The sequence below is a fragment of the Salmo trutta genome, chromosome 23, assembly GCF_901001165.1.
Source record: "Salmo trutta chromosome 23, fSalTru1.1, whole genome shotgun sequence".
Taxonomy (NCBI): Eukaryota; Metazoa; Chordata; class Actinopteri; order Salmoniformes; family Salmonidae; genus Salmo; species Salmo trutta.
In genome coordinates this window covers 12,326,089-12,350,194 of record NC_042979.1, presented here as the reverse complement: position 1 = coordinate 12,350,194, position 24,106 = coordinate 12,326,089, and the positions used below count along the sequence as shown (strand labels likewise).

Genomic DNA, 24,106 nt, shown 5'->3' with positions numbered 1-24,106 from the left:
TGCTCAGAGCCCCAGCCCTAACTATAGCTCTGCAGCACGGTGTGTCATAAGGAACAGATGGCATCATTATATAGCAGTTTACTTAACAGGTACACACATGAATATTCATGGTTGGTGTTGAGTGGGCCGGTGGGGACTGTTACAGTAACAGACTCTGTGTCTTCACACTGCTCCTCATCCTCTCTACCTTACACAGTGTAAGAGAAATTGAAATCATGTAAATATGTATTTACCACTATGGTAAATAGCTAGCGGTGGGATTTGAATAGTGAGCCTATTTGGATTCAAAAATCAAAATTGACATTGTGTCGTCGTCATGCGGCGTGTTTACCTGAGGGCTGACGACAAGGCACAGAGAGGTAAATGAGGCACCTGTAGTGTGTTCTAATGTCTCTCTTTGTCTCTATTTCTCTCTAACAGCCAGGTGCAGGCTGCCATAGCAACCCGAGGTGGTTGATGTAAGCTGGAGGGGTCCTTGGAACTGGCATCTCTTTTTATATCCCTCTACCTGTCTCTGAACTGGCATCTCTTTTTATCTCTCTCTCTGTCCATCGCCTGACTTAATCATCCCAGCCTAAATCTAACATCACCCTCTCCACCGAAATATCAAACTGTTCAAGCCACATGCCTCCGTCTCCCTACTTCCCCAGCCCCAACCTCTGTCCTCAACCCAGTCAATCCTGTCCTGACCAAATCTAATTACAGTTGAATACACCACACACAGAGAGACGTAATTAAGCCTTAATGATAGCTGCTAGATTGCCCTCCCTACCTACTTCCTAGTGACCGGCATTCTAATAGAGCCAGTCTCATCACTTCGCCCACACAAACATCCTGGGTAACCTTTCTCTGCTCCCACCTCATCTCATCTGCAGTCAAACACCACATCTGCATTCAGATCATTATCTCTGACACACATCCGCTTTCAGCGTGTCTGAGCCAATTAGGTCTGTCTGTCTCAGCAGGTTAATGATATGGGCAGAAAAGTCAACTTCCTGGTAGAGACCTCATCATTAACACATCACACAGCTAGGGAGGTTGTGCGACACTCATTTATCACCTGTTATTCTGATAACGAAAATACACACACACACACACACCCCTCCTCCTGACTCCCACCTGTTCGGGCCGTCTTGATGCTGACGGGCTGGAAGCCCCCGTTGAGGGCCGAGGTGTCTATGATGTCAGAGTCAAAGTCGCGGTGGTTCTTCCTGTAGACGAACAGCGCCACGATGACGGAGATGACCAGACACATGATCACAGCGATGACGACGCCAACGTACAGTGCGACGTCGTCTGTACTGGGGGCAGCTGGGGGGTGAGAGAAGGCGTGAGAGAGAAAGAGAGAGAGAGAGAGAGAGAGAGAGAGAGAGTCTCTTTAAATATGTAATCACCTCATAGGGTACATTTTAACTCCATTAGTCACGTGATAGGCAGTTGTATTATCAGTCTTCTAATAAAGACAGTATCGGTACCACAATATCAGTCACTCATCAACCTACTATGAATTCATTCTGGTCCACTATATACAATTCCACCTTTGCATCACATGCCTGTCTATAAAAAGACGTGTAGGTGTTGTTGGAACATATGCACTGCGCATGGAATGGTCAAGGACATAGTGAAATGTCAAACCCGTACTGGTCCAATGTCCTGATAATGACAGTTTAATGTGCCAGGAGTTTAGAGTTTAAATAAAGGGCAGATTAGATAGACAACATTACAGAGAGAGAGAGAGAGAGAGAGAGAGAGAGAGAGAGAGAGAGAGAGAGAGAGAGAGAGAGAGAGAGAAAGAGAGCGCTAGAGAGAGACTATAGAGGGGTGGGATATTGTATGACATGCATGAAAGCATTCTCCGTACCATGGTATGCATTACCATTAGCTCTGAATAACACAGTTACTACAGTACAGTAATAGCATAGATCAATGACACATCTGTGAAGCATAGGTTCTAACAAGCAGATCAAAAGCCTGCTTTTGAAAAAGATATGTCGGTCAGCTGTTAATTACAGGGATCTGTGATTGAGTACATACACTAACATTCCTCTATTTCTCCGACTTTGTTCTCTCATTTCTCTGATAAGATCTAGAAATATATTTCTCCTTTCATCTCTCCCTCCCAGAGCTTTTCTTCCAGCTGGGGAATGGGTGATTTTAAGAGCAGAGGTTTGGTTCTGTTCGTTCTAATGGCTGTGTGTGGAACCCAGACTGTAATGACAAGCCATCATTATAGTGGGACAGTAGAAGATGGATGGCCTTGGAAACAGTGTCAAAGCCTTTTGTGATGTTGGTAATTGTAAAGAATATCCTTCACTGTCAAAAAAATGACATGTGAAAAATAGAGCCTTCTTTACAGGTGTCTAAATTCCACTGGAAAAGTGTGTGTGTGTGCGGGGGAGTGTGAGAGAGAGACAGAGAGGGAGAAAGACAGAGAAAGTTAGAGGAGGGGGAGAGAGAGGGAGAAAGAGGGAGCGAAAGACAGAGGGGAGGAAAAACAGTAAGAGAGAGGCGAGAGAGAGGAAGAGAGACAGAAAGACAGACAGAGCAGAGAGAGGAGAGAGATTGAGTGAAAACCGAACAAGAACAAAGGATTTCAAGCCGTGTATGGTGAGATGTCGTGAGGGACAAATCAACACTAATAGATGGGAGTCCATAAATGATCAGTTATCAAAAGAGAACATCATGGTACAAAGGCTCAGATCAAAGACCCATTTGATGGCTTAAAATTGTATGACTGGAAAATGGATTCCAAATGGTGTTGATCAATGTTGTACCAGTAGATGGCAGTATTATCCACAGCTCCAGCCCCCACAGCCATAAATCACAAACCTGTATGAACGTTGGACCATTTGCGTATATTAGCCTGATGTCTTTAAGTGATGCAGATGGCGCTCAATCTGAGTCCTCTATTTTCACATGCAGGGGTGGGAGGAAGAAGGGGCAAGAGGGAGTACTTAGGCAGCAGAAGAAATGTTCTGGGAGAACGGAAAAGTATGGTAAATGGAAATATGCGCTGTAGGCTTTTTCTCCCATTACGTGCGCTGTGCCGTTCTGTCGTAGCATATAGGATGTCAGTGTTTTCTACAGTATCATAGTGCAGTGCTGCTGTCGAGTTCAGTCTTTCTGTCTGTTTGAGTATAGTCCTCCTCAGCTGGTTGGGCGTTCGTTCAGACAGTGTTTAAAGGCACTAATCAGCGTCCAGGATCAAAGCAGTGCTGCCCACTGCCCTTCACACACACAGTGTAATGATGGTGTGCCAACACATTAATATCCTGAACGCAGCCCTGCCCCAGAGAAGAGCAGCCTTTTGACCCCAACATCATCTGAGTTGACCCAGCCTTGACCCTGACATTATTTGTGTTTTTGCACTGTCTCTATGCACACTCACAGGACCCTACACACTCACGCACACTGACACTCCAATGCGCACACACACACACAGACACGCACACACACACACACGCACGCACACACACACACACACACACACACACTTCATTTGCTCACACACACATAACATGCACACACATTTATACTGATTCTACACACACGCACACACGCTCACATACAATCATCATAATACACTGCTGCTACTCTGTTATCAAATATCCTGATGCCTAGTCACCTTACCCCTATGCATATCTACCTCTATCACTCCAGTATCCCTGCACATTGTAAATATGGTATTGGAACTGACACTGTATGTAGTACGCTTACTTACTTTATCATGTTCTTCTTATTTCTTATTTGTATTTCTCCTGTGTTTTTGTTCTACCTTATGTTATGTTTAGTACTACATCGATATTGAATACAATTACTGAATTGTTGGGTTTAGAGCTGGCACGTGTGCACGTGACATTAAAACTTGAAACATCAGACGGGAAGATAAATTGACAATGGCTCGCTATTTAAAGGGAAACACTTAAGCTTTTAGTGGCCATTTCCCAAATTACATCTTGGGTTAGGAAGGTTATGTATTTGCCATAAGTGCACAGCGCCATGCGAACACTAGGATTAAAACGCCACAATTCAATAACAGATGATGTTACTTTGGTTGAAGGTTTATGAATGCATGAATATGGCAGATGCCGTGTGGGGATTCCAGTACGCAGGCACTTCTTTCAACCCCAATCAGCTCACCCTATGCAGCCCTCAGTATACCCCTTATCTGAACATAGACATCACATTAAAGACAGCAGATTCTCCACAGATACATATGTTAGGCCACTAATCCCCACTCTGACACACAGCAGAGGAGAGAACAAAACAGCCAGAATCAAATGATGAAACTGAAAATGTAATTTCACTGTGCTCCCTTTGCCAAGCTCCCCTGCAGTTATTTAACATATATCCCCACCTTCGAAGAATCTCCTATCCGTGCTTTGATGATAAAGGCAGCAACCTGCTAAGTGTGAGCGTTAAAATGTATCACTTAGATTAATACATCTCTTTGAACACGAACAACTCTCGGAAAAGGAGAAAAATCAAACACTTTCTTTTCTACGTAGAGGCGGAGCCCGAGATAGAGGTAAAAGAGAGAGCGAGAGCAGACATAGAGGTGTAATATTTCTGACAGACTCTGTGCCTCAGTCTTGGATGGACTCAACTAATTCAAAAAATGGACCACCTGACCAGAGAGGTCTAGGATCTTAAGAACAGTTTGCAGCTCTCCCATAGAGAGGTGGATGTCCTAAAAGAGACTTATAGCCAGATGACAACAACCTGTAAATCCAGGCGAGACAACATCAACACTGTCTGTGAATCATTATTACAGATGACTGGGAAAACAGAGAGAGACAATCCAGGAGGAATAACATCGTTGTGGATGGCATACCAGAGCCTTCACATGAGACCTGGACGGAGTCTGAGGAGAAAGTCAGAAAAATTTTCACTGAAAAGCTGCAGATCAGAGGAAGATTGAGGTGGAGCGCGCCCACAGGTCTGGAAAACCTGCAACCAACCCAGGTGACAGACCCAGGCTAATAGTGGTCAAGTTCCTAAGGTTTAAGAACAAGATGGCTGTTCTGGAGAGAGTCAAGAACTTGAGAGGAACCAACATCTTCCTTAATGAGGACTACTCGAAAGATTTACACCAGAGGCGGAAATAACTGATCCCAGCCATGAAAGCTGCCAGAGAGCGTGGGGACATTGCTTACATCCACTACAACAGGCTCATTGTCCCCCCTCCCTCCCAAAGGAGTGGGAGGAGTGAGAGAGCCTAGCTTCCGGGTCACTAGCTTTAGCCCCACATCCCAAACGCACACGTACACTAACTGACACTCACAAGTGCCTGATTGGCTGACTCTATTAGCCCGAACAATGTCCTTGCCAACCGTTGTGTGTTTGTTGATTATTTTTATATTATGTCCATCTTCGATACCCAACAAAGAGTTTAAAGTAGCCCATATTAATATACACCGAGTGTACAAAACATTCGGAACACTCTTTCCTAACTCTTTCCATGACATTCAGTGCATTTGGAAAAGTATTCAGACCTCTTGACTTTTTCCACATTTTGTTACGTTACAGCCTTATTCTAAAACGGATTAAATATTTGTTTTCCCTCATCAATCTACACACAATACACCATAATGACAAAGTAAAAACAGGTTTTAAGAAATGTTTGCAAATGTATTCAAAATAAAAAAGAGAAATACCTTATTTACATAAGTATTCAGACCATTTGCTAAGAGACTCGAAATTGAGCTCAGGTGCATCCTGTTTCCATTGATCATCCTTGAGATGTTTCTACATCTTGATTGGAGTCCACCTGTGGTGAATTCAATTGATTGGACATGATTAAGAAAGAGTACACACCCATCTATATATGATCCCACAGTTGACAGTGCATGTCAGAGCAGAAACCGAGCAATGAAGTCAAAGGAATTGTCTGTGGAGCTCCAAGACAGGATTGTGTCAAGGCACAGATCTGGTGAAGGGTACCAAAACATTTCTGCAGCATTGAAGGTCTCCAAGAACACAATGGCCTCCATCATTCTTAAATGGAAGAAGTTAGTAACAACCAACACTCTTTCTAGACCTGGCTGCCCGTCCAAATTGTGCAATCGGGGGAGAAGGGCCTTGGTCATGGAGGTGATCAAGAACTTGATGGTCACTCTGACAGAGCTCCAGAGATCTTCTGTAGAGATAGGTGAACCTTCCAGAAGGACAACCATACCGCAGCACTCCACAAATCAGGCCTTTATGGTAGAGTGGCCAGATGGAAACCACTCCTCAGTGAAAGGCAAATGACAGCCTGCTTGGAGTTTGCCAAAAGGCACCTAAAGGACACCCAGAGCATGAGAAACAATATTCTATGGTCTGATGAAACCAAGATTGAACTCTTTGGCCTGAATGCCAAGTGTCACGTCTGAAGGAAACCTGGCACCATCCCTGCGGTGAAGCATGGTGGTGGCAGCATCATGCTGTGGAGATGTGTTTCAGCGGCAGGGACTGGGAGACTAGTCAGGATTGAGGGAAAGATGAACGGATCAAAGTACAGAGAGATCCTTGATGGAAACCTGCTTCAGAACACTTAGGACCTCAGACTGGGGTGAAGATTCACCTTCCAGCAGGACAACGACCCTGAGCACACAGCCAAGACAAGGCAGGAGTGGCTTCAGGACAACTCTCTGAATGTCCTTGAGTGGCCCAGCCAGAGCCTGGACATCCAACCTGACAGAGCTTGAGAGGATCTGCAAATAAGTATGGGAGAAACTCCCCAAATACAGGTGTGCCAAGCTTGTAGCATCCTACCCAAGAAGACTCAATGTTGTAATCACTGCCAAAGGTGCTTCAACAAAGTACTGAGTAAAGGTTCTGAATACTTACGTAAATGTGATATTTCTGTTTATTATTGATACATTTGCAAACATTTCTAAAAACTTGTTTTGGCTTTTTTATTAATGTGTTTAGATTAGATTTTTTTCATCCTTTTTAGAATAAGGCTGTAACGTAACAAAATGTGGAAAAAGTCAAGGGGTCTGAATTTTTTCCGAATGCACTGTAGACTGACCTGGTGAATCCAGGTGAAAGCTATGATTCTTTTGTGATGTCACTTGTTAAATCCACTTCAGTCAGTGTAGATGAAGGGAAGGAAACAGGTTAAAGAAGGATTTCTAAGCCTTGAGACAATTGAGACATGGACTTTGTATGTATGCCATTCAGAGGGTGAATGGGCAAGACAAAAGATTTAAGTCCCTTTGAACGGGGTATGGTAGAAGGTGCCAGGCACACCAGTTTGAGTGTGTCAAGAACTGCAACGTTGCTGGGTTTTTCACACTCAACAGTTTCCCATGTGTATCAAGAATGGTCCACCACCCAAAGGACATCAAGCCAACTTGACACAACTATGGGAAGCATTGGAGTCAACATGGCCAGCATCCCTGTGGAACGCCTTCGACACCTTGTAGAGCCCATGTGAATTATGGCTGTTCTGAGGCCAAAAGGGATGCAACTGAATATTATGAACGTTTTCACTCGGTGTATGTAGCCTTAGAAATAAGATTCATGAAATCAATAACTTGCTAAGATCAGATAACTTTCATATATTGTCCATCCTTGAGACTCACTTAGAGAATTCCTTTGATTATACAGCAGTAGCAATACAAGGATATAACATCTATAGAAGAGACAGAAATGCCTATGGAGGAGGTGTTGCTGCATATATTCAGAGCCCTATTCCTGTAAGGTTTGGATAGGATCTCATGTCTAATGCTGTTGAAGTGTTGTGGTTGCAGGTTCACCTGCCTCATCTAAAGCCTATTATTTTGGGGTGATGCTATAGGCCACCAACTGCTAACATTCATTATCTGGATATGTGTGCAATTCTTGATAATTTGTGTGATTTTAACACAGAGAGTTGTATTTTTCATGAAGCTGTGCACTCAAGAGGAAGCTACTCATTATAACCAGTGTCTGTAATCTAGTTCAGGTTATTAATCAACCTACCAGGGTATATGCAAACAGTACAGGAACTATATCATCCACGTGTATTGATCACATTTTCACCAATGCTGTAGAGCTCTGCTCTGAAGCTGTATCCATACACATTGGATGTGCTGACCATAATATAGTGTCCATATCTAGAAAAGGCAAAGTTCCAAAGGCTGGGCCTAAAATAGTGTGTAAGAGATCATACAAAGCTTTTGTACTTACTTTGATTAGTGTAATGTTAGCTAGCTACATAGTTGTCTTTGTATCAAAGATAAAGGTAAGCTAAAGGTAAACGCAGCCATTGCTAGCTAGCCAACTCTAGCAGCTAGCAGTACTGTATCATTTTTAGTCAATAAGATTTTTGCAACGTAAGCTTAACTTTCTGAACTTTCGAGACGTGTAGTCCACTTGTGTAGCTAGCAGGACTGACTTTGTGTTAGCTAGTCAATGTTTAATCACTTCTGCGTTATGAAAGGAACTAGACACGGACACGTATGATCCATTGGTAGTTTGTTGTAAACAAGTATTGGTGCTAACATTGTGTATTGGTGCTAACCGTGTGTTATTGGATGCTAGCATGCTAGTTAGCTACAGCGTCATAGGACACGGTGCACTGGGTGGGTTTCACGGAAGAATACTGTACCAAGTTATCTAGCTGAATAAACTAAGTTTGAGCCTATTCCTGGAAACATTGAACCACTGTAGTTTACATCAATTATATTTCTAAAGTGGAAGTTGGAAAAGTTATATGAGTGTTTCAGTGAATGGTTAGTGAGGGAGGCCCTGCTCTCTCGCTTCCCCAGTTGTTTAGTTCATTTTCATTCCAATCTCCTTTGCATTAGCGTAGCCTCTCCTGTAGCCTGTCAACTATGTGTCTGTCTATCCCTGTTCTCTCCTCTCTGTACAGGCCACACAAACGCCTCACACCGCGTGGCCGCTGCCACTCTAACGTGGTGGTCCCAGCGCGCACGACACCCCATGGAGTTCCAGGTCTCCGGCAGCCTCTGGAACTGCCGGTCTGCGGCCAACAAGGCAGAGTTCATCTCAGCCTATGCTACCCTCCAGTCCCTCGACTTCTTGGCACTGACGGAAACATGGATTACCACAGAAAACACTGCTACTCCTACTGCTCTCTCTTCGTCTGACCACGTGTTCCACGCATACCCCGAGAGCATCTGGTCAGCGGGGTGGTGGCACTGAAATCCTCATCTCTCCCAAGTGGACATTCTCTCTTTCTCCCCTGACCCATCTGTCTCATCTCCTCATTTGAATTCCATGCTGTCACAGTCACTAGTCCATTCAAGCTTAACATCCTTATCATTTATCGCCCTCCAGGTTCCCTTGGAGAGTTCATCAATGAGCTTGACGCCTTGATAAGTTCCTTTCCTGAGGATGGCTCACCCCTCAGAGTTCTGGGTGACTTTAACCTCCCTACGTCTACCTTTGACTCATTTCTCTCTGCCTCCTTCTTTCCACTCCTCTCCTCTTTTGACCTCACCCTCTCACCGTCCCCCCACTACTCACAAGGCAGGCAATACGCTTTACTAGGTGCTGTTCTTCTACTAATCTCACTGCAACTCCCCTCCAAGTCTTCGACCACTACCTTGTATCCTTTTCCCTCTCGCTCTCCTCCAACACTACTCACTCTGCCCCTACTCAGATGGTATTGCGCCGTCGCAACCTTCGCTCTCTCCTGCTACTCTCTCCTCTTCCATCCTATCATCTCTTCCCTCTGCTCAATCCTTCTCCAACCAATCTCCTGATTCTGCTTCCTCAACCTTCCTCTCCTCCCTTTCTGCATCCTTTGACTCTCTATGTCCCCTATCCTCCCGGCCGGCTCGGTCCTCCCCTCCTGCTCCGTGGCTTGACGACTCATTGCGAGCTCACAGAACAGGGCTCCGGGCAGCCGAGCGGAAATGGAGGAAAACTAGCTTCCCTGCGGACCTGGCATCTTTTCACTCCCTCCTCTCTACATTTTCTTCCTCTGTTTCTGCTGCTAAAGCCACTTTCTACCACTCTAAATTCCAAGCATCTGCCACTAACCCTAGGAAGCTCTTTGCCACCTTCTCCTCCCTCCTGAATCCTCCTCCCCCTCCCCCCCCCCTCCTACCTCTCTGTGGATTACTTTGTCAACCATTTTGAAAAGAAGTTAAGTCAAATGACACCGCTGGTCCTGCTCACGTTGCCCTACCCTATGCTTTGACCTCTTTCTCCCCTCTCTCTCCAGATGAAATCTTGCGACTTGTGACGGCCGGCCTCCCAACAACCTGCCCGCTTGACCCTATCCTCTCCTCTCTTCTCCAAACCATTTCCGGAGACCTTCTCCCCTACCTCACCTCGCTCATCAACTCATCCTTGACCGCTGGCTACGTCCCTTCCGTCTTCAAGAGAGCGAGAGTTGCACCCCTTCTCAAAAAACCTACACTCGATCCCTCTGGTGTCAACAACTACAGACCAGTATCCCTTCTTTCTTTTCTCTCCAAAACTCTTGAGCGTGCCGTCCTTGGCCAGCTCTCTTGCTATCTCTCTCAGAATGACCTTCTTGATCCAAATCAGTCAGGTTTCAAGACTTCTCATTCAACTGAGACTGCTCTTCTCTGTGTCACGGAGGCTCTCCGCACTGCTAAAGCTAACTCTCTCTCCTCTGCTCTCATCCTTCTAGACCTATCTGCTGCCTTTGATACTGTGAACCATCAGATCCTCCTCTCCACCCTCTCCGAGTTGGGCATCTCCGGTGCGGCTCACTCTTGGATTGCGTCCTACCTGACCGATCGCTCTTACCAGGTGGCGTGGCGAGAATCTGTCTCCACACCACGTGCTCTCACCACTGGTGTCCCCCAGGGCTCAGTTCTAGGCCCTCTCCTATTCTCGCTATACACCAAGTCACTTGGCTCTGTCATATCCTCACATGGTCTCTCCTATCATTGCTACGCAGACGACACACAATTAATCTTCTCCTTTCCCCCTTCTGATAACCAGGTGGCGAATCGCATCTCTGCATGTCTGGCAGACATATCAGTGTGGATGACGGATCACCACCTCAAGCTGAACCTCGGCAAGACAGAGCTGCTCTTCATCCCGGGGAAGGACTGCCCGTTCCATGATCTGGCCATCACGGTTGACAACTCCATTGTGTCCTCCTCCCAGAGTGCTAAGATCCTTGGCGTGACCCTGGACAACACCCTGTCGTTCTCCCCTAACATCAAGGCGGTGACCCGATCCTGTAGGTTCATGCTCTACAACATTCGCAGAGTACGACCCTGCCTTACACAGGAAGCGGCGCAGGTCCTAATCCAGGCACTTGTCATCTCCCGTCTGGATTACTGCAACTCGCTGCTGGCGGGGCTCCCTGCCTGTGCCATTAAACCCCTACAACTCATCTAGAACGCCGCAGCCCGTCTGGTGTTCAACCTTCCCAAGTTCTCTCACGTCACCCCGCTCCTCCGCACACTCCACTGGCTTCCAGTTGAAGCTCGCATCTGCTACAAGACCATGGTGCTTGCCTACGGAGCTGTGAGGGGAACGGCACCTCCGTACCTTCAGGCTCTGATCAGTCCCTACACCCAAAGAAGGGCACTGCGTTCATCCACCTCTGGCCTGCTCGCCTCCCTACCTCTGCGGAAGCACAGTTCCCGCTCAGCCCAGTCAAAACTGTTCACTGCTCTGGCACTCCAATGGTGGAACAAGCTCCCTCACGACGCCAGGACAGCGGAGTCAATCACCACCTTCCGGAGACACCTGAAACCCCACCTCTTTAAGGAATACCTGGGATAGGATAAAGTAATCCTTCTAATTCAACTAATTCAACTCCATCTTTCATTGAATCAGATGGCTTGTTTATCCCAAAACCTTTTGATTTTAATGCCAATTACTTTAATGACTATTTCATTGGCAAAGTAGGAAAACTTAGGCATGAAATGACAACAACAAATGTGAGCCATCATATTCATGCAAAAAATACCTAACAATGAAGGGAAAGCATTGTAATTTAGATTTAGTGCGGGTGAGGCGGAAAAATTATTGTTGTGAATCAATAATTAGAAACCAACTTTTATTGAAAACTTAGATAGAAAAATGTTTGTCCTCAAACCTGGAGGGAAGTCAAAGTAATTCCGCTACCCAAGAATTGGAAAGCACCCTTTACTGGTTCTAACAGCCGACCAATCAGCTTGCAGCCGACTCTTAGCAAACTTTTGGAAAGAATTTGACCAGGTAAAATGCTATTTCTATGTAAACAAATTAACAAAAGACTTTCAGCATACTTATAGAGAGGGGCACTCAACATGTACTGCACTGACACAAATGACAGATGATTGGTTGAAAGAAATTGATAATAAGAAGATTGTGAGAGCTGTATTGTTAGATTTCAGTGCAGCCTTTGATATTATTGATATACATAACCTATTGTTGAAAAAATTGATGTTATGGTTTTTCAACCTCTGCCATCTATCTAATAGAACTTAGGTTTTCTTTAATGGAATGTTAAACATGTAAAGTGTGGTGCACCGCAGGGCAGCTTTCTTGGTCCTTTACTCTTTTCTATTTTTTACCAATGATCTGCCACTGGCATTAAACAAAGCCTGTGTGTGTATTTAGTGAAATCAATGCTGCTCTAAACAGAGTTTCTGTCAGTTTTAGAATGGCTTGCTAGTAATAAACTAGTCCTGAACATCTCTAAAACTAAGAGCATTGTATTTGTTACAAATCATTCACAAAGTTCTAGACAGCTGAATCTGATGATGAATAATGTGGCTGTTGATCAAGTTGAGGAGGCTACATTACTTTGTGTTACCTTGAATTGTAAACTGTCATGGTTGATTCACTGACACACATACTTACCCCACCAGACATGCCACCAAGGGTCTTTTCACAGTCCCCAAATCCAGAACAAATTAAAAAAATGTACAGTATTTTATAGAGCCATGATTACATGGAACTCCCTTCCATCAAAGATTACTAAAGTGATCAGCAAACACAATGCCTCTCCCCTATTTGACCTAGATATTGTGTGTATATACTGATATGTAGGCTATGTGTGACGTTTTACATTTATGTAATTCTGTCCTTGAACTGTTCTTGTCTATTAATATTCAGTATTATTTCATGTTTCATGTTTTGTGTGGACCCCAGGAAGAGTAGGTGCTGCTATCGTAACAGCTAATGTGGATCCTAATAAAATACCAAATACCTAATCCCTGTGGACTGGGGTAAGACAGTGGCAGGCTGGCAGCGTAGAGACAATGAGCACCAACATGGTAGAAGGGCACTACCAGCCAAGGGTAAGAAGGCCAGTCAGGGTGAAAACAGATAGTCAGGCAGCCACGGTATGCGATACGAGAGAGAGCAGAGAGACAGAGAGGTAGAGAGAGGGAGCTACCACAGGAGGCTAGGGGGAGTGAAAGAAGGAGTGTGAGGCATGGCAGGGTACAGGGCAGTGATTATGGAGGACAATGGGAAATAAGGTTGACACTTTATTTGGCAGGGTATATATAAGGTCTTTATGCACTGTCATCTGACCAAATAACTATGTAAAAACATCATTGTGAATAAGAAAGTGGAGCAACGTTTGCAAATGCCTGGTTGTTAGATGCTTGTTATGCAGATACTGTAAAGACCTCATGCATATACCTCGCCATTCAAGTGTGTCTCGTGAAAAAAAAAACTAAAAAGGAATGAATACATAAATAAAAACAATAACTCACATGGATATCCCAAATCAATCTTGTCTTTGTTGAATTCAGAGGACTTCTGATAAAAGGAACCTTGGGGAGAGGAGGGAGAGGGGGAGGAGGTGGGATGGGAGGATGAAAATCAAATTTAAAAGAAACAGAAAAACAAACAATGCAACAGAGAAGGCTTGAGGAATGATGGCACAGGGAAACAATCTCTCTTGATTTGGACGCTCCCCTCTCCTCTCTCAGTCTCTATGGGCCGTGTATGGAGAGAGGGATGAGAGGAGCAGGGGCGTTGGAGGAGAGGAGAGGAAGAGAGGAGGAGGGCCTGTGGGGAGGTGGTGTTATCCATCAGTGGCATGGGTTTAGTGCTTTAGCAGCACTAGCGAATGGCTGTGGGGAGAGGAGGAGAGGAGGAAGGGAGAGGAGGAGAGGAGGAATGGAGAGGAGGATGGGAGGAGCAGCTAGCTGAGGCTGATAGACAGCAGGAGAATGGCAGGGTCAATAGCACCGACAGCGCTGCATCTGTCACAGCTGGGCTGGGGAATCACCTCCCACATTAGAGGTGGAGGGGTAGAGGGATGGTCGAGCTGTATGAGGGAAGGTCAAAATGGAAATGACTGAACACACCACACATATCCATACTGTGTTGACACTTGCTGTGCTTTAAAGGCCTAAACACAATGCCACAAAAACAATAAACACCCCAGAGAACGCACACTAAACACACACAGACACGTTTCCAGGAACACACACAGTCACACGCATCACTCCGTCACCTGGGACATACACAAACAGACAAACAATGAGCTCCTGATGGAGAGGAAGAGGGGGGATAGGTAGACAAGTCAATGGACAGTCAAATCTATAGTGTGATAGATGGGGCGAGTGTGTACATGTAATCAGACTGAGGAGACCGAGACAGAGAGCCGGGGGAGTTGACTGTCAGAACAGGCCTAAATGATGGGACCTCCGGACCCATCCTGCTTAGTTATATTCATGCTGAGTGAGTCTGTTGCCACTGTAAAAACCTGATTTAGCTAGAGCTTACTAAAGGAAACCAACGCTATAGGCCCAGTTTCTATTGGAGCTATTCTTTCAACGTGACATCGCTGAGCTGTGGACGAAAGAGGGTGGTGCTCCTACTGGAAATCATTGTCTATTTTTCAGTCATTTATTCAGATGCTTCCTGAATAGTAATATGACTGGTTTCTACATCTACGTCCCCAACAACAGGCATGGCTGGCTAAAGTAGTCTTTATAATTGATTGATTCCCATAGGTACTGTATCTTAGCGACAGTTGAAGTCGGAAGTTTAGATACACGTTAGCCAAATACATTTAAACTCAGTTTTTCACAATTCCTGACATTTAATCCGAGTACAAATTCCCTGTCTTAGGTCAGTTAGGATCACCACTTTATTTTAAGAATGTGAAATGTCAGAATAATAGTAGAGAGAATGATTTATTTCGACTTTTATTTCTGTCATCACATTCCCAGTGGGTCAGAAGTTTACATACACTCAATTAGTATTTGGCAGCATTGCCTTTAAATTGTTTAACTTGGGTCAAACGTTTTCGGGTAGCCTCCCACAAGCTTCCCACAATAAGTTGGGTGAATTTTGGCCCATTACTCCTGACAGAGCTGGTGTAACTGAGTCAGGTTTGTAGGCCTCCTTGCTCGCACACACTTTTTCAGTTCTGCCCACAAAATGTCTATAGGATTGCGGTCAGATCTTTGTGATGGCCACTCCAATACCTTGACTCTGTTGTCCTTAAGCCATTTTGCCACAACTTTGGAGGTATGCTTGGGGTCATTGTCCATTTGGAAGACCCGTTTGCGACCAAGCTTTAACTTCCTGACTGATGTCTTGAGATGTTGCTTCAATATATCCACATAATTTTCCCTCCTCATGATGCCATCTATTTTGTGAAGTGCACCAGTACCTCCTGCAGCAAAGCACTCCCACAACATGATGCTGCCACCCCCATGCTTCACAGTTGGGATGGTGTTCTTTGGCTTGCAAGCCTCCCCCTTTTTCCTCCAAACATAACAATGGTTATTATGGCAAAACAGTTCTATTTTTGTTTCATCAGACCAGAGGACATTTCTCGAAAAAGTACGATCTTTGTCCCCATGTGCAGTTGCAAACCTTAGTCTGGCTTTTTTATGGCGGTTTTGGAGCAGTGGATTCTTCCTTGCTGAGCGGCCTTTCAGGTTATGTCGACATAGGACTCGTTTTACTGTGGATATAGATACTTTTGTACCTGTTCCCTCCAGCATCTTCACAAGGTCCTTTGCTGTTGTTCTAGGATTGATTTGCACTTTTCGCACCAAAGTATGTTCATCTCTAGGAAACAGAACGTGTCTCCTTCCTGAGCGGTATGACGGCTGCGTGGTCCCATGGTGTTTATACTTGCGTACTATTGTTTGCACAGATGAACGTGGTACCTTCAGGTGTTTGGAAATTGCTCCCAAGGATGAACCAGACTTGTGGAGGTCTACAATTTTTTTCTGAGGTCTTGGCTGATTTCTTTTGATTTTCACATGATGTCAAGCAAAGAGGTACTGAGTTTGAAGGTAGGCCTTGAAATACATCCACAGGTACACCTCCAATTGACTCAAATGATGTCAAAAAACGAGTTTAATGACTCCAACCTAAGTGTATGTAAACTTCCGACTTCAACTGTACATATTTAACATGGAATTATGTAGAAGACTCTTCCATTCCCAAAACGACTACAATTAGACATATACTAATGTTGTTGTCTAGCCCTATCTATTTTAGTGGTAAATGTAGAATATATTACATAAAATGATATAATTCAGCAAAAAAAAATAAAAAAATACAAGCCTTGAGGTAAATATAATACAATGTAGTGATATTTCACAGTGTCTGGTGTTTGATAAGAATAAAGGCTGTCTTAGACCTTGTGCTGCAGTCAGCCCTACCCTTTCTACAGATCGATATGTCAACAAAATGTCATCTGTCTGAGAGCAGAGTTACCACAGCCTTGGAAAACAACATCAGAATCAACTAAGACAGGCCGAAAGAGAGAGAGAGAGAAAGAGAGAAAGAGAGAGAGAGGGGGGGGGGTAGAGAGAAAAAGCGAGAGAGAGCGCACAAACACATGAGGAACAGAGGGTCAAACTACCTTCACATTGAACTCACCACTAAGGACGGTTAGATCTACTGTTACTGCAGTGAATGTCTGACCCCTTTATTCATCTATCCTTCAACATTTAGCGCCGTTTCCAGAATAAAGGTTATAAATAAGCAACATTTATAAAATACCCTTTCCATTTGATGACGCGTATATAGTAGCAATTCAGGGTGAGCAACATTGCTATTCGTCTGACTAATTAGTTCATCAAATCAATCAGATGGATTACATTTTGCAGTGTTTAAAATGAATTCAAACAACTAAAAATGAGATCAAACTGGAATGGAATCTGAGGGTATCTATTAGTGCTGATCCCAGACCAGTGTAGAGAGAGGAAGATGAGGGAGCGAGGTGAGTTCAGATTGCACACATCTTCCATTCCCAATCATATTTTCCATAATGTGAGCTTTTAGATAATGGGCCGCTCTCCTAACTGTGGGTGGAGATGGTTATTAGCGTTGACATAAGTGGATTCACCCTCTTAGCTTTCCTAAAATCAATCCAGGGAACGATCCTAAATCTATATGGATATGGGTTTATATTCTCTGCAAACTGGCCATTAATCTAACAGAGAACTAATGCTTCTGCAATGGGCTTAGTCTGGGAAAGAGAGAGGGAGAGGGGGAGAGGGAAAGAGAAAGAGGGAGAGGGGGAGAGGGAGAGAGAAAGAGGGAGAGGGGGAGAGGGAAAGAGAAAGAGGGAGAGGGGGAGAGGGAGAGAGAAAGAGGGAGAGGGGGAGAGAGAAAGAGGGAGAGAGAGAGGGGGAGAGGGAAAGAGAAAGAGGGAGAGGGGGAGAGGGAAAGAGAAAGAGGGAGAGGGGGGAGAGGGAGAGAGAAAGAGGGAGAGGGGGGAGAGAGAAAGAGGGAGAGAGAGAGGGGGAGAGGGAAAGAGAAAGAGGGAGAGGGGGAGAGGGAAAGAGAAAGAGGGAGAGGGGGAGAGGGAGAGAGAAAGAGGGAGAGGGGGAGAGAGAAAGAGGGAGAGAGAGAGGGGGAGAGGGAAAGAGAAAGAGGGAGAGGGGGAGAGGGAAAGAGAAAGAGGGAGGGGGGAGAGGGAAAGAGAAAGAGAGAGAGGGGGACAGGGAGTGAGAAAGAGGGAGAGAGAGATGGAAGGAGAGGGAGCTTCACGAGGGCTTCACATAAATTTAAAAAAGGCTGAAGAAATGTTTGTTCCATTTCAAAGCTGCTATTTGAATTATTTCACCAGCATTTAAAACAACAGATCAACCACAATTTCAGTGTGACAAAGTTGTATATATACTAAATATGCTCTAGTAATCAGTAAATGTACCATTGTTTGTATTCATTGTATTCATTACATTAGTGGCATTCACATAATCTGGATCATACCAGTCAGACATAGGTACAATCTACATATTATGATGGAATGTGGTGATTATATAGGTCATATTCAGGGTATGGAGCAGCTATATCTGCATCATTTACAAATGTATTGGCTACTGTACAACATATCATATTAGTGGAATGCATGTGACCATCTGCATCCTATACGGCACAGGACATGTAAAGACTGTCTGGGTTCCATTAGTGTCATAGAGAACATCTGGAATGTCTGCATGGTGTTATTGGAGTATGGTGACTGTCTGGGTTCTATTAGTGTCACACTGGAACCGTAGAGGAACCAGAGGCAGTGTGTGGGCTTCTCACCCTAAAGACTTTATTAGGAACGGAGTGATTTAAAAAAGACTCGCCCCTTACTTTTAATTTGACAAGAGCACTCTTTCTCCTGCTTACAGCGCTCTCCCCCTTTCTCTCTCTCTTTCTCTCCCTCCCTCTCAGAATTAGCAGATAAGCACGACTTCAAAGTAGAAAAGGTTTTACCCTGTGAGTCTGCAGCACACAGAACAAAGCAGCTAAAAGCTAAAGTATGTTTCCAATCTCTGCAGCTCTCTGAATGTATAATAAGGGAAAAGAAGGCAGGATTGTTGGCTCAACTGAACTGTGTGTTTCTCGCTCTCCCCAAAAAAAATTCTCAAAGAGCATTTCTCCGCCTACGGAAAATCTCCAGCGGTCCGACCACAAGCTGGGTTTAGGCTGTGTTTTCAAGAGGAGTTAAGAGCAAAACAATAACATTTATAGAATGATTGCAGAGCACTAGGAGGAAACGGCAGGAAATTCTAGTGCCTTTCCCCCCACTTTTAATACTTCTAAAATGTTGCGAGAGAAGCTACGGGGAAACAAATACTAGCCTGCTTGTCAACACATATAATTGGGCGTTCAGGAAAAGCAGCATGTCTGTGCCTGTGTGACATTGGGGCTCCCAATTTTCCTCTCATTGGACCGATGGAATCCCGTGCTTTTTAAATTAGAGCAGCAATCACAGTAGCTCAGCAATTATGAGCTTCCCTGTAAGTACATTATAATCACTTATCATTATTTTAAATATAGCTCCTGAATGCCCACTCTGTGACAAGGGTAATAGCTTACAGTAATGCTGCCTGGTGGTGTGGTGACGAGGCTGTTGTTTAACACACACTGACTATTCTAGATGTACTCTCTAGGGCCCAGGGCGGAACAAAGATACACATTGTCTCCTGTCTTTGTGTAATTTTACTCCAAAACAGCGGAGAGTGTGTGTGACGGAAAGAGAAAAGGTGCGTGTGTGTGTGTGAGTGGTAAGTGTATGTTAGTGCAAGGATGTGAATGTAAGTGTGAAAGAGCGGAGAGAAAGGGATACAGGAGAAGTGGGTGGAGGTGTCTTATGGGAGTGCAGTGAGAAACAGGATGGCTCCTAACCACACAGACAGACAGACAGACAGACAGACAGACAGACAGACAGACAGACAGACAGACAGACAGACAGACAGACAGACAGACAGACAGACAGACAGACAGACAGACAGGGATCACGTAATAATGCACTGGGTTCCTACAGAGGCAGACAGAGGAGGGTAGGATAGAGTGGGGATGGTAATCATGTACTGTACTCACTCTGCATACACAGGCCATCGGTGCAGTTCTTGGACTGAAGCACCATGCCCTCACAGTCCTTCCCCCCGTTTTTGGGCGCCGGGGCGCTGCACTCCCTCCTCCTCCAGTGGGTACACTCTGTCCCACACGTGGACCATTTACTCCACTCTGTCCACAGACCATCCACTAACACACAGAGGGGAGGGAGGGAGTGGGGGGCGGGGGGCATGGTGGTGGGGAGGGAGGAGAGGGAGGGAGGGAGGGAGGGAGGGAGGGAGGGAGGGAGGGAGGGAGGAGAGGGTGAGAAGGCATGGAGGGTGGGAGTGAGAGTGTGCGAGATTGGGTGCATGAGTGTGTGACAATTAGTGGGAAAGAAACGGGGTGGAGAAGAGTGAGAGTAAGAATGATAGATATCTATATTTCTGAAAATATATAGTGCTCTGTTTGTGTTGTCCAGTAAATTGCACTCCCCTGCTCCATAAGGGTTGTGACAAGTGGCGCGGTAACTACCTGGGCACAGTGGGTTGCATGCCAGCTTCTGAATGCCTTGCCCGTCACAGATGGCACCCCCGTTGAGCGGTGCTGGGTTGGTGCAGCTCCGCGTGCGCTTCTGGTAGCCTCGGCCACAGCGACTGTTACACACCGTCCACTCTGTCCATGTTGACCAGGCACCATTCACTGTAGAAAAACCCAAACAACATCGGAAAACAACATGTTTAACAATTTAGCAAATACAATCGTTGTCCTTTTTATAGTGGCATTGAGGGAATCTTGGAGAATGTGAGTGTTTTCCACCAGCCCTTTTTTGCTCGAATGAACATGGCATTGAAGAATCTGTAGTACACTTGGGTTCTCCCCTGTTAGCACTGTTCATTAGTTAGCTATGTGAACAGGCTATTCTGGCTGCTGTATTTCCCATCTTCTGAATCCCTCAAATCCTTTCTTCCTTTCCTCCAATTCCATCTGCGTCTCAGTCGAAATCCAGAGCAGAATGACAGTGGGGTGTGTGGCTGAGAACACGACTGTGGCATTTCAGATGTGAGGAGCTGGAGGCCCCTCAGAGCTTACGATGAGTGAAGCCCCAAGCATCAGACTCCACGGGAGCAGAGCCAAAGCCCTGCCTTTCTTCACTGTCTCTTTCTTTCCTTCTGGGGTTTATTACTCTTCCTCCTTCTCTGTCTCTCTCTTTCTCTTTCCATCCATCCCTCTCTCTGCGTGTCCTCCCCAGCCCTTTCCCAGATTCCTTGTTGTGGTGCAGGCTGGAAACCCACTGGGCTGGTCTGTCTCCTCTGGTAACGAGGGAACCTCTCTCTCTCTCCCTCTCTGTCTCTCCCTCTCTCTGTCTCTATGTCTGTCTCTGTGTGTTTGTGTGTATGCCTGCATACAGGGGAGGGGGACGGGGAAGAGGGACTGACGCAATCCAGGCAGAGAAAGTGGCTTCTGGTGTATTCTTTTAAGGATGAGCCAACATCAAAGCTGTCTTCCGGCGCACTCACTCAATCCTCCCAGACTGCATTAGTGAAGAGAAAAGCCTAGCAGGGACAGCGACCCCAGTCCCTGAAGACCCCAAAGTCTGCTGACACACACACACACACACACACACACACACACACACACACACACACACACACACACACACACACACACACACACACACACACACACACACACACACACACACACACACACAGTTGCTCTGCTTCACCCTCATACTGGACTCATCTAAGCCACACATGGTGCTCTCGCCTGTAAGAACGGACAACTAAAATAGATAAATTAACAAATAGGACACCAACAATAACTTAGGACCCCCTAATCCCCCATAATCCTCCATGGCAGGGCCAGTGTGTGTGATTCATGGATGATGTGCTGTACTGGGAGACACTGGAGGGATGGAAGGAGAGATGGATTTGAAACCTGACCCTGGTGACATCATCAATTCCTGCAAACCTCCACCCATTCTGGTCCGGTTTTCTGCGTGTGTGTCGTGTGTGTGCGCTCACTCCCACGTGCGTGTTTTTGTGTAGGAGGTTTAAGGCTATAAAACAGCCTCGTGTCTGTTAGCTGATGATTAGCTAGACTGACAGACTGAGAGACTGATTTAATAACTTGAGGTTTAGCCACTTCACATGCTGGGTGGGGGTAGTTACGTTCCTCCTAGGGTGGAAGAAGTCCTGAGGCCTGAATGTCTGTGCTGTCACGCGTGTCTAATCCCCTAAGGGGAGACTGGGGAGCAGAGAGGTACAGTGGTTATCAGGACTCAGGCGAGGGTGAGGATAAGGAGGGGTGAGGATTCCTGGACTAGCCTCTCCATTCAAAGACTTATCACAACCTGACAGGTTCCAGCTACACTGAACAAAAATATAAACGCAACATTCTACAATTTTAAAGATTTTACTGAGTTACAGCTCATATAAGGAAATCAATCAACTGATATAAACTCATTAGGCCCTAATCTATAGATTTCACGTGACTGTGAATACAGATATGCATCTGTTGCTCACAGATACCTTAAGAAAAATCCCCACCAGTCGCCTCATGCAGTGCAACTTTAGAAGGCTGTTACAGTTATCGTGTCACGGTGAGAGTTGATTGTTACCGTAGACGATGACTGTTGCCGTGGTACTGCGTCTCTTGGCGACGATGTTCTTGGCGACACAGGTGTAGTTAGCGGTGTCAGACAGTCTGGCCTGTTTGATGATCAGGTTATGGTCGATGGTGATGTAGAAGTTACGGTCATCAGCGGGGTCGATGATCTCCTCGTTCTTCAGCCACTCCACCTGGGAGGGAGGGGCAGAGACAGAGGGAGGGAGGGAGGGAGGGAGGGAGGGAGGGAGGGAGGGAGGGAGGGAGGGAGGGAGGGAGGGAGGGAGGGAGGGAGGGAGGGGCAGAGACAGAGGGAGGGAGGGAGGAACAGAGACAGAAAGAGGGAGGGAGGGAGGGAGGGAGGGAGGGAGGGAGGGAGGGAGGGAGGGAGAAAGAGAATGAAAGAATGAGAAAAGAAGAAAGAAAGATAAAGAGAGAGAGACCATGAATAATGTTCCTCAGTGAGGAACAGTAGACATCAAAACTAGTCGGTAAGAGCAGACATGAAACTGGGACGGCACGGCAGTCAGACACGTTAACCTGATTTCCTCTGGAATAAATCACAAGGAAGTGTTTAAAGGGTTTAAAGACATTTTCTTCTCTTTGTCTCCCATTCACCTCTCCAATAAAGCTCAAGCCCAGGATTACAGCAACACTGTTTATGTCTCTGAGGCCTGTGTCTTTCTATAAAAAGCTATCATGTTCTCTTTTCATTTCCCCAGAACAGAACAAAGTAATACTGTATTGTCAGACAGCGAGAGGAAAGGAAATTCATTGCTATTTTTGGAACTGCAAAGCTCCTTGACCTTTCCTTATGAATTTCAGTTTTTTTCTCCAAATGATACAGATATTGAACTCCTGAAAATATCAGAAAACAGGGAACCGTGTGGGGCTTTTATTTGACCATAAATCACAGAAACACTTTTCTTCACCTCATCCTCCTCGGGTGTGAAGGCTGGGCCTCAGGCAGAGAGACCGGTCCGCTTTACACAGACAGACAGACAGACAGACAGACAGACAGACAGACAGACAGACAGACAGACAGACAGACAGACAGACAGACAGACAGACAGACAGACAGACAGACAGACAGACAGACAGACAGACAGACAGACAGACAGACAGACAGACAGACAGACAGACAGACAGACAGACAAAGGCAGTTTCAAAGACTTCTTCTCTGAATTGTCTAACTGTTTTCTCTCCAGAAAAGACATCCTGTGTGTAGTCAGAGTCAGGGAATGCATTGAGTGCACAGGGAGAGGTGAACAGCACGGGAGACATCTCTGTGCATTGTGCTTCCTCCTGACAAGCAGACGATGCCAGATAAAGTCAGAGGAGGCCTGGGAGAGATAACAAGTATGTTTGGCTGGCCATTGTCTAAAAACTATTGGAGGACACTTGATCTACACCTCAGGGAACTGAAGAAACTCTCCCATATGAACCTGCCAAGACTAAAGAATCTGTGGGTGCTAGTCTAAGTGACTGCAGTGAAATGACTGGTGTTAGAATAGGTGGGTGTACTGTGGTCTTCGAGTGATAAGACCTGCGTTTTTCTTCTGATTGTTATAAAACCAGCATCACGATGACTGTCTCACTAAACAAGATGGACAGATTGTGATGCAGGTGAGATAGAAGCCATCACTAGCATCGCTAGCATCTGCAGTGTCTGAAGATGACAGATATCACGACTACACCATCAAAGAGGGTCCTGCTTGTATAGAGCCGCCTGCCTGCCTGCCTGCCTGCCTGCACCCCTATCCTGCAACAGCAGTACAGAGAGACTTAAGGCAGAGCTACTTTCAAAACTCTAGCTAGCAGC

At 45.6% G+C, this 24,106-nt stretch overlaps 1 protein-coding gene across 3 annotated transcripts in view; it reads right to left on the bottom strand.

Annotated features, from left to right (window-relative positions):
* The window catches only part of unc5cb (unc-5 netrin receptor Cb), a 175,141-nt gene that overhangs the window by 16,697 nt on the left and 134,338 nt on the right, over positions 1-24,106 (bottom strand). The window contains exons 5-9 of one of the 3 annotated variants that reach the window (XM_029708988.1): positions 22,298-22,478; positions 20,209-20,376; positions 19,720-19,884; positions 13,638-13,697; positions 1,120-1,311 (exon numbers count right to left, since the gene is read on the bottom strand). In XM_029708988.1, coding sequence (XP_029564848.1) covers positions 1,120-1,311; positions 13,638-13,697; positions 19,720-19,884; positions 20,209-20,376; positions 22,298-22,478 — 766 coding nt within the window. The remainder of the gene's footprint in view (positions 1-1,119; positions 1,312-13,637; positions 13,698-19,719; positions 19,885-20,208; positions 20,377-22,297; positions 22,479-24,106) is intronic. The other 2 variants (XM_029708989.1, XM_029708990.1) reach the window with 2 other exon arrangements.